This window comes from Hermetia illucens, chromosome 3 (genome assembly GCF_905115235.1).
Source record: "Hermetia illucens chromosome 3, iHerIll2.2.curated.20191125, whole genome shotgun sequence".
Taxonomy (NCBI): domain Eukaryota; kingdom Metazoa; phylum Arthropoda; class Insecta; order Diptera; family Stratiomyidae; genus Hermetia; species Hermetia illucens.
This window is the reverse complement of record NC_051851.1, coordinates 14,682,303-14,692,665: the sequence shown is the minus strand read 5'-3', so window position 1 is coordinate 14,692,665 and position 10,363 is coordinate 14,682,303. Positions and strand designations below refer to the sequence as shown.

At 44.4% G+C, this 10,363-nt stretch overlaps 1 protein-coding gene across 1 annotated transcript; it reads right to left on the bottom strand.

Annotated features, from left to right (window-relative positions):
- Positions 1 to 917: 917 nt before the first annotated feature.
- On the bottom strand, positions 918 to 9,081 carry LOC119652603 (protein CREG1-like). Its single transcript, XM_038056835.1, has 5 exons — positions 8,920 to 9,081; positions 1,703 to 2,002; positions 1,525 to 1,644; positions 1,378 to 1,459; positions 918 to 1,238 (listed from the first exon to the last, which is right to left on the bottom strand). Exons 2-5 carry the CDS (start codon positions 1,997 to 1,999, stop codon positions 1,105 to 1,107), a joined length of 633 nt encoding a protein of 210 aa, XP_037912763.1. The 5' UTR covers positions 2,000 to 2,002; positions 8,920 to 9,081; the 3' UTR covers positions 918 to 1,104.
- Positions 9,082 to 10,363: the final 1,282 nt, after the last annotated feature.

Genomic DNA, 10,363 nt, shown 5'->3' with positions numbered 1-10,363 from the left:
CAAGGTCTGGATACTTTGGGTTCCAGGCCATGCTGGGTTCGAAGGCAATGAGGCAGCGGATGAACTAGCCAAGAAGGGAGCAGGGAGGCCTTTACACGGGCCAGAACCCTTCTGTGGAATTGGAAACGGTTTCATGGCTATGAATCTAAAAACGAAGAGAAACGGTTGAGGGAACTATATTGGGCGGGCCTACCAGGGATGGAGCAGTCCAGGGTGCTTATTGGGGGATACGAACCCATGCGCACAAAGGATTGCTTAAACCTCACCAAAAAGAACCTCCGAATCATAGTAGGAATTCTCACCGGTCATTGTCGGCTGAACTATCACCTAGGGAAGCTAGGGATATCTACGGACACTGCCTGCAGGTTCTGTGAGGAGGAGGACGAAACCTCTATGCACGTCCTGGGACAGTGTCCGGCACTTGTGCAAAGTAGGTCGATACATCTGGGAGAACACTTAATACCAAATGCAAAGCTGAAACTTCTGGAAGTGGGGAACATACTAAAGTTCCTAACGGTTACAGGCCTGCTTGAGATACTATGATCAACAGGTACACTATAACCAGTAAAAGGGGCACAATAGTTCTTCAAGGACGCGGTGCAACTTTCCCTTAACAGAATAAATAAATAAAATATATCAAACATCCAAATAAATCCTACATGATTTCTGCCAAATTCCTTGCATCGCCGCTGTCCTCACCTGCCACGCCATTAATTTTCTTAAAGGATCTTCTTCTCTGATCCCTGCAATCTCAAAACCGTCTTTTCGACCCCAAGATAGAGTCCTACACCGGTAATTACTACCAATTTCTTATGCCTTTGGTAGTATAACTGTTAAGGTAGCCGCTAAGTTAGTTAGAGCTTCAATGTGAGTTATAATAAGTGAATAAAAAGTTTTGCTTTCTAAAAAATCCAATGTACCTTGACCAAAAATCTCGTATATTTTTTTTCTCATTTATTATTTTCCAAAAGTTACAGTTATAAGGAAAAACTCCTGAAATTTATGGCCAATTCCGAAATTTTCATTCAAGTATTGTCTTTGACGCCCCTTTTGACGTGACTTTAGATATCACTCGGATTACAGATCTCAAGCTCCATTAAGTTTTCACTCCAGGTCTGCCTTTAAGTAGTCATCAAGGCTTACCGACGAGGGTCCAGTGTACCCAGCGAAAACTAGAATATTGCTTATATCCAGTTTGCACAGGAAGAATCCATGGTTTGGAGAAGTCGATCCCGAATCTAAGAATGAAAACGAACGACAAATTATGATTAGGAAAGGTATGGTATGCAAAGGAAGGATGGTAACAAATGGACCCTTTTCAATCAATTGTTCCTTCCTTCCTTCCGAAGCAATTAATTATTGTCTAGTTAGACCTACCAAGTACCACTCTTGAAAGTGATGGGTGTCGACTAAGGAAAGCTTCTTGGGCACGCTTGTATTCATCGCTATTAGGATCAAGCTGGAAGAGTCCATATTCAATGTGGATTAGAAATGAATTTTCTTTATTATTTTATTATTTTTTACCTTATTCACTCTTCCCGAAATCATTGCACGAGGACAATTATGACCCATAGGGGTATTTCCACTTTTCGAGCAGGATAGGTCTTGTTCATCGGTTAATAACATTGTAACTTTATTTTCTCCCTGAAATTAAAAATCTTTATCTCCTAGCATTCAATAGTCCATTGTACAGGGTCCCCACCTCCACATCCTTTGCAGTGTAGTCTAGCGGTGTCAAGTAGAAGTAGATATTACCGGTGGATGCTTCGTCAACACCACTGTCAGCGATCAGAATAACATTCACCATAGGGAATCCTCTAATGGCTTCTTCCGTAGATATAGTTCCGGTACTAGCCCAGTTAGACTTGTGGACCAGTCTTCTGGCTATTTTTGCATGATCATTTTCAGGACGACTTCCTCTTTGGGGGAAGGCAAATGCAGTCAGGCAAGTAACGAGGAGTACTACTAGCGTCAAGTTCATAAACTTGGAAAACCACATGATCTGTTTACAAATAAAGTTTGAACATTGTCATTTGTATTCATCAACAATAATAATTTGATTTATAAACCGGGAGATAGTGATAGAGGACTTCTCCCCATTTTCTACATCACGAGAGTAGATTTCTAATGCTAATACGAGGCGTAAAGAAAGGGCTTATATTTGAAAATTAAATATATGTCAGGTCTGAACAATGGTTCACGCCTTCAACGTCATCTACTGCTTATTCATGCAGTCATTGCGTCCGCAGTGCGACGAGATTTTTGCTAGCGAAAGGATCTTAAACTGCTGAAAAACATCGTCGTTTGTGGGCAGTCTATGAACCTGCAATAATGAGTGAAGCAAGGTTTCGAAAATTGTGTCTTGACTTTAAATATGGCAGTACGATGAAGAGACAATTGGCAGACTCAGTGTTAAAGCCAGCGCATTCTTTGAAATTTTATGGAGACGGGAAATCATTGCACATGTTCGACCGCGATGGGAGTTGCGCGAACAAAAGAGCTGGAGTTATTGCCGTCTATCTGATGTAATACATTGGTGTGTGCCCACGTGTTTGCGAACACATTGCTTCGAGGCGACATTTGTCATGAAAACAGACATTGCATAAGTATTTATGGCTCCCTACATTCCAGCGGGAACCAAAGGCAGAGCTTCCTTAAAGATTCATTTCGGATTAATGCTAATGGATCTTATAGGAGTCACTGAGCGAGTAATGGATGCTTCAATATTCTCCCAATGGAAGCTTTGTGGAAGCAAACACGCGCAATATTCTTGGCAATAGATCCATGGTTGCTCTTACCAGCGCAAAGGATACTGTTTTTTGGAAAGAAAAGGGACTCCTTCTAGAAGTTCTTCTTACATTTTAAAAACATTTCTTACATTTAAAATAAACTTCAAGATTGCGGTTGCCAACTGCCGACAAGATTTTATGCAGAGGGTTCAAGGAAGCAAAGTCAACTAAGGACTAATCTTTGAAAGCTTCGTACTACTTAAAGGGCCGAAAAAAATGACTAAAAAAAAATGTATAAATCGCATATCGATGGAAAGAAAAAAATTTCATTCCGCTTTTGAAATTGGCTTGAGATCCAAGTGAAGGTGAACAAATTCAAATTAAAGTTCGTGGGCGTATAGTAAGTCTGTGTATTGCATAAACAGTACTTATGGCGTCAAATGCTCATTCTGACAAGATGAGTGGGAACAGCCAACGGTACTGGTTTATACTGAGCGCATGTCCAGCATTCATAACAATGAATTGAGTATCGAGTCCACAAGGAGCCTGCCTGCGTTATAGACCCAGACAAGACCACCATGCAATTCCAACGAGGTAACCAACCGCAAATAACGGGGCTGAAAGCACATTCTCCAGAAACTTTTGCTGGAATATATGCTCTCATAAGGCCATCCCGGTTTCCATGGTACCAGAAAATTTCCATGAGGTTTCGTGGCATGATCCACTTCAGATGAGGGAGATTTGGCAGGGGACGCTCCCGTCACTATGAACCGGTTCGAATCGTTGGTGGAAAACTTCGATTCTTTGAGAAATGCAATTCTTAACTAAGTAAGAGCTCTTACTTAGTTAACAGTTGTCGAATCCGCCCCCTCATCATCTGAAGTGGATCATGCCACGAAACCTCATCGGAAATCTTCTGGTACCATGGAAACTGGGATGGCCTTATGAGAGCACATCATCCACGGCGCAACAACCGATATCCGGTCTAGGCCTGTCTTAATAAGGAACTCCAGACATCCCGGTTTTGCGCTGAAGTCCACCAATTCGATATCCTTAAAAGCTGTCTTGCGTCCTGCCCTACGCCATCACTCTCATCTCAGGCAAGGTCTGCTCCGTCTTCTTTTTCTACCATAGATATTGCCCTTATAGACTTTCCGGGCTGGATCATCCTCATCCATTCGGATTAGGTATCAGTACATGCAATAATTTTCTCCTCTTCTGTTTCTAAATTCTCTTACATGACATCTCTGCACGTAACAGATATTATTAAATTAATCAATAATCATCAATTACGATCAAAAGAGAGCGCAAAGAAGACCCTGGCGAAGCTTGATAAAGCTGCAAAGGAAGGCGGCCTAAAAATAAACGAAGTTAACACCAAAACCATGACACAAGCCAGAGGAAAGACGCCAATCAGGCAATATATGACACTAAATGACTACAACTTCGAACAAGTCAAGAGTTTTGTGTTCTTACGAACCATTCCCACAAAAGACCAACAACAAAATAGACGAAATAAACTGGCGGATCATCTGAAAAATAGCAAGCGAAGTCTTCGGGAGAGAAAGGACCTAGACTGTAGCGCCATAAAAAAATAAAAACATGATTACTGGTGGTGACGTAGGCTAAGAGACTGTCACTCATTCCCTCAGGAGAAAAAACAGTAAGAAATGTTCAGGAAACGAAGGAACTCACTAAGCAGTCTCCCTCGACGATTACCTACCTTGACGTGGTGAGGGAGCTCAGTAAGGAAGATCCTCCAGAAAACGGGAGGTGACACCTGAAGCCAAGCGGCAATCAAAACCCCAAGCCAAGGTGTGATTACCGTGCCGAGGGCTGAATGGTCACAGGGGTTAAGATGTGGCCGTAAACGGTGAACTGTGGGTACCAGGCGACCCCCAGTTTCAACTAGCCTTGTTTCGGCAAAAAGGGGCTCTGCCGAGATCGACTTACTTTCCCCGGAAAAATTGAGGCCATGGCAGCCAACTATGAAAAACAAAAAAACAAAAATACAAACCTACTAAGCAAACACAATTAAACTTCGATCGTGACGATCCAACCCCGAGGGGCAACCCTGAGCTCATCGATGGAGAACCTGAGTTTAGACTCAGATTCCCCACTTATTCAAGTGGAAACCAATTCAATTGGGACCCAGTCCTTAACGGATGAGCCGAAGCAGGCCCCTTCTGTCAGTACTCTTGACCCCAGGCTCCAATCGGCGCCACCTGCTGAGGCTAAAGTCTTGCCCATGGATAAACACCTGTCCACGGACAGCAAACTGCCTTCGGGCAAACCGCCTTCGGGCAAACAGCCTCCGGGCAAACCGCCTTCGGGCAAACCGCCTCCGGGCAAACCGCCTCCGGGCAACGCACAACCAAAGAGCTGTGCCAAGGTTAAGGGGAAAGGAGCGTTCGGGGCACCTGCGGCTAAGGGGAAACCGAAGCGGCAGCGGTCCTCGGACGATCCTAACTCTTCGACACAAAAGGCGGTAAAGAGGGCTCGGCCGGCAACGGCTAGGCCTTCATTTGCAGTCAAGGCTATCGAAGCCGATGGATGGGTCCTGTATGACGACTCTAATCCATCCGGCTACGATACTGAGCAGTGCGAACAGCTTAGGAGGAAACTCCTCCTAGCTGTAAGGACTGCGTCCGCGCAAGGCATTAAGCTTTGCTTTGAGTCGGTAGGTGTATACCGTAAAATGTTACGGCTGAACTTTGCCGACGAAGACACGAACGAGTGGCTCAGGCAGTACTGCTCCTCCCTAAACGATGTGTGGGAGGGTGCGCGACTAACCTTGAAAAAAGTCTCTGAGCTTCCATCGATCAAAAAGTGCTTTCTCTGGCTTCCAGAAGAAGAGCGAAATGGTGTCGGGGTTCTGGAACAACTTGGTGTACAGAACAACCTTAACACTTCCACCTGGTTGCTGCTAGGCAGCAAAACAGGAGAGAGAACCGATAGGCCGGGAACTTTTCTCACTATCGGCGTTCCCGAACCTGATGTTAAGAAAGTTCGGGAAAAATCGGGTTGCCGGCTCTACTGTGATGTCAACGCTCACCACATATGCTGGGAAAGTTCGAACATCAATGCAAGAGGATCGAGACTACTGGAGTATCTAGTAGGAACCGGTTTGCAGATCCTAAATGTGGGTAATGAACCCACTTTCTTCAACGTGGTCAGGTGAGAGGTCATCGACATCACGGTGGCATCTCCTGACATCGCGGCTCTGATCGGAGAGTGGAGAGTATCAAACGATATCACACTCTCGGATCACAGACGCATTGATTTCGTTATGGGCATGGATCTACCTCCACCCACTCCATTTCGGAATCCGAGGAAGACAGATTGGGTAATGTATCAAACAGAATTGAGCGCCCGAGTCACGATCCCTGAGAGGCGCATCAAATCCATTACTGGAATTGAGAAGACAACTCAGATGATCACAACTAGCATGAGAGAAGCTTTCGAAGAAAGCTGTCCACTCAAGATGCCAAAGAAGGGTAAAACACCATGGTGAAACTCGGATTTGGCAAAACAGAGGAGAACGACAAGGATGCTCCTTAATCGTGCTCTGAAGGGTGAATCAAGCACTAGCTGGAATCGCTATAAAGAGGCACAGAAGGCTCTAAAGAAGAGCATAAGATCGGCTAAACGATCATCTTGGAGACACTTTTGCGAAGAGACTAACTCTCTTGAGGCAACCTCAAAGCTGAAGCGGATTCTGGTCAAAGAACGTAGCCAGAAACTGGGTTACTTACGTTTACAGAATGGGAAGTACACAGAAAGCGATGAAGAAACGGCAAATCATTTGCTTGAAGTACACTTTCCTGTCATCAGGTGCTGCTGAAACTTGGCCGACTGAAAGAAACATTCCTGATGTGGGTGCCGGGGCACTCTAACATCGTCGGTAATGAGGGTGCTGATAGACTGGCTCGCCGAGGGTCTGGATTCACAATGGTGGGCCCAGAACCAGCTCTTGGAATCCGACCATCTATTGTCAAGTCTACTCTGAAGGGTGAAATTGCAAGGATTTACGCAACCGAGTGGAGAAATTTGGACTCTTGCCGGCAAGCGAAAATCCTTGTGAAGGAGCCTAGGGCCACTAGAGCGGCATTTTTGTTGTCCCTTAAGAAGTGGGACATGAAAACCCTACTAGGGCTTTTGACGGGACACTGCCCCTTAAACTACCATATGGAAAAGATTGGGGTAGTGGTTTCGGCTGTGTGCAGCCAATGTGAGAAGGAGGAGGAGACAGCCCTGCACTTTTTATGCAGCTGCCCGGCATCCTCAGATCTCAGCCGAAGACACCTTGGCAAGGTTTTCTTCAATGAAGAATCTACACACTCTCTGCCTCTTGAGAATGTTCTCAGATTCGCTAAAACCTGCGAACACCGTAGGCGGGAAGCCATTGAATAGGCAACTTACGGGGATAGTACAATGGGCCTAATAATGGCCTGAGTGCTCGGAGCTGCGGCTCCCCCCATTTAACTAAACTAAACTAAGCAGTCAATTATGATACTATACTTGCCAGTTAAATATACAACAGATCACCGTAAGTGTAAGATAGCCTGCACGGAGTTGCTAAACTTTGCTTAAAAACTCTGAAAGAGCCGCAATCCCTTAGTAGTAAGAAGCTTGCCTACTGTAGCATCAAAGTAGAGTAGAGTATAAATGGTTCCATGGAGGGGTCCGCCCATGATGGAAATTGGGTGAAGGAAGGGGGGGAGAGGGGGTCGGTAAAAAGGGTTCACAGGACAACAAGCCCCCAAGAGAAAAAAGGCTCAACCTCCACGAAAGTTGAGGAGGCCGACTGAAATTGCTCGCCAAGCGCGCCTGGCTGCAATTTCGAAAAAAAACGAATGGGCCCCACAAGGAGGATCCAGGAGCCTGGGAAAAGGGGTCTGCTCGGAAAAAGAGAGATCGGAGAAGGGTACGGTTGGGGAATCTCATCATCTTTAAAAGAAGGAGTCGTAAGTTGACATTGTCTCGAAAGTGATAGGTCTTGAATCCAAGGATTTAGGAGCTTAGTCGCATTAGATGGTGTCAGGAAGGAGATGTCAAGACTTCAAGAAATCGAAAGATGTGGCCGCCGAGAAATTCTTGAGTTAAATTGCAAAGCTTTTAGAAAGCCGACGTAAGGGCTAGCAGATCGGAAATCACTATCGTACACAAGGGCATAGTTAAGGTCACCACAAGGAAGAGGTTCGCGAGTCTTTAGAAAAGAAGTAAGACCTTATCGGACTTCAAAAATCAATAGTAAAACACTAAGAAGAGCCTAGGGTGGGACACAATCTGACATTATCAGCCCACCATTGGAGGCATCACTCAAGCGTAGCAACGCAAGTAAGAATGTGCTGGGCTGTGTGGCGACTTCGGGAGCAGGTGGCATTGGAACGATGGCATATAGGTAGCCGCGAAGCTGCTCATAATAGGCCATTCGAAAAGGCAAGGTATAAATTTTTAGAGTGCGGCTTACAGGTAAGTAATGATATGTTCACGCCTTCTAAAAGAAATTGCTTCCACTCTGTTTCCGTGTTACCTCCAGTTATCGAAGAGGGTAATATGCAGTAAGAACGATACAACAAGGCTCCGGGTTTTAATGGGGTCCTTTTCGTCAAAGCCTTTCCGGAGATGCAGCATCATATGGCCCGATGTGCCCGTTGAATATAGTGGGAAAGATAACGAAACGTCGAAACACAGTGGTGAATTTGACAAAAAACCTGTTGAGTTCTGGTGGTTGCTGTTCCATGTTGGCATTGGATATTTATTCGACTGCACCAGCTAGAACTGAATTAAATGGGCATTGACTAGATTTTGTTCTTGGATATTTGGCGTGTATGGTCGAGTATATTGTCGCAACAGGGGTACCACAGGGCTCGGTGCTGGGTTCTCTTCTGTCGAATATCATGTATAATTGTGCAGCTTTGCGGGTGACCTGGCTGTAGTTGTTAAAGCAAAGCACTCAGAGCCTTCTAACCGAGATTCACTAGTTCTTCGTTAGATTTGGTTCAGCCTCCTGCTTGACCAGAATCCTTACACTGTAAACTGCGCATATGGCCTATAGTTCAAATTGTTCTGAAACCGAGATGAAAATCGTGGGCAGTACAAAATTTTAACTGAATCCGTGTAGCACTATGAAGTAGATAAATCCAAAATCATGGTCCTAACTATAAATTATTGGGTATACACTCACTAGTAACTTGCAGGCTTAATTCTCACTCCAATAACTTTTAGTAAAATTTTAAGAATATTCACTGTCGGTGTTGGGAATGGGACTGGGGTTCTTTTATAGAAATCTGCTTATAAATAGCAAATTCAATCAACCCTTACTACTGCCTCTTGCCATCAAAGCAAAACACAACGAGGAATGATTGCAAAATACTACCGATGTTTACGCTTCCCTGAAATTATCTTCCCCATAAAACAAGATGCTAGCCCCCGAACGTGCTTTGTGTTGATAGCTCTATCTGAGTTCACCATAAAACAGTGCATTCATAGTCTCAGTGGAGCAAAATTGCTTGCAATTGAACCAGAATATGGGAAAACCCAATGGAAACAAGACCGATTTCTTCTGAAATTCATCATTGGGCTTCCCCTTCTAGACGGTCACCTCAAAGGTTTCTGAGTACTAATATAAAGAAAGCAAAACTTTTTCTCATGGACAACGTCGCATCAAAAGATGGCCTGGTTCATTCTTACTTATATAAATTGGCACTCCCAAGAAAGATAAGAATCAAAAGAATTGTATTAAAGTAAATTTTTTTGATGAATGTGATTACGAAAAACTAAATAAACAACGAACGTGAACTGAAATAAATTTATTCAATACGTAAGGCATCTCAAGTTGAAATGGTTTAATATTCATTGTCGACAGATATAGCCTCGGTATTAATTCTTAACCCACAACATTTCTGGTGGTAGGTTAGGTTAAGGAAGTGGGGGGGGGGGGGGGGAGCTGCAGCTCTAAGCACTCATGCTTTCTTTATTAGCCACATTTTTGCTGTCTAGACGGTTGCTGTCTACAATGTTTGCAGATATTCGTGAATTTGAGAACTTCAACCACATACTATTAACATGGTATGCTGGTCCCAAGCCCGGGTAAAGCAGGAGCATTTGAGGCAACGTACTTTGTACTATCCTCAGTAAAACAAAAATAAAAGGCTGAGATAAGGGAAAGAGATCAATAGAATATAGTTGGAGTTATTTCACTATGCTAAATCCTACCTCATCTCTCTTGGTGACAGGTCCCCCGACAGGCCGACCAAGACAATGCATTCAATGTCGTTAGAAACAAAATGATCGGATTGAGTCACAAATCTCGGAAAAATGCTAGGGTGTCCACCTCAGTCGACGTGGAAGGACGGGCCCCGGTCCTGTCGAGAAATGGGCAAGGGTTAGTCCGCACATAACGAACAAAACAAATACGTTTCTGCACGCTAAATGTTGGTACCCTAACTGGAAAGACGGAGGAACTCGCAAGAGCCCTTCAGAAAAGGCGCATTGATATCTGCGCTGTACAGGAAACCCGATGGCCTGGTGCCAAAAGCTGCGACATTGAACGCAAACGCGGTAATAATGGCTATAAACTTCTCTATTTTGGTAGCCCACATACTCAATACGGTATTGGCATTGCCATC

Coding starts and splice junctions, on each gene's coding strand:
- LOC119652603 (XM_038056835.1), bottom strand. CDS start 1,999: ATGTGGTTTTCCAAGTTTATGAACTTGACGCTAGTAGTACTCCTCGTT. Junction 1,645..1,702: donor ACACTGCAAAGGATGTGGAG/GTGGGGACCCTG, acceptor TTTTAATTTCAG/GGAGAAAATAAAGTTACAAT. Junction 1,239..1,377: donor ACTTTCAAGAGTGGTACTTG/GTAGGTCTAACT, acceptor TTTCATTCTTAG/ATTCGGGATCGACTTCTCCA.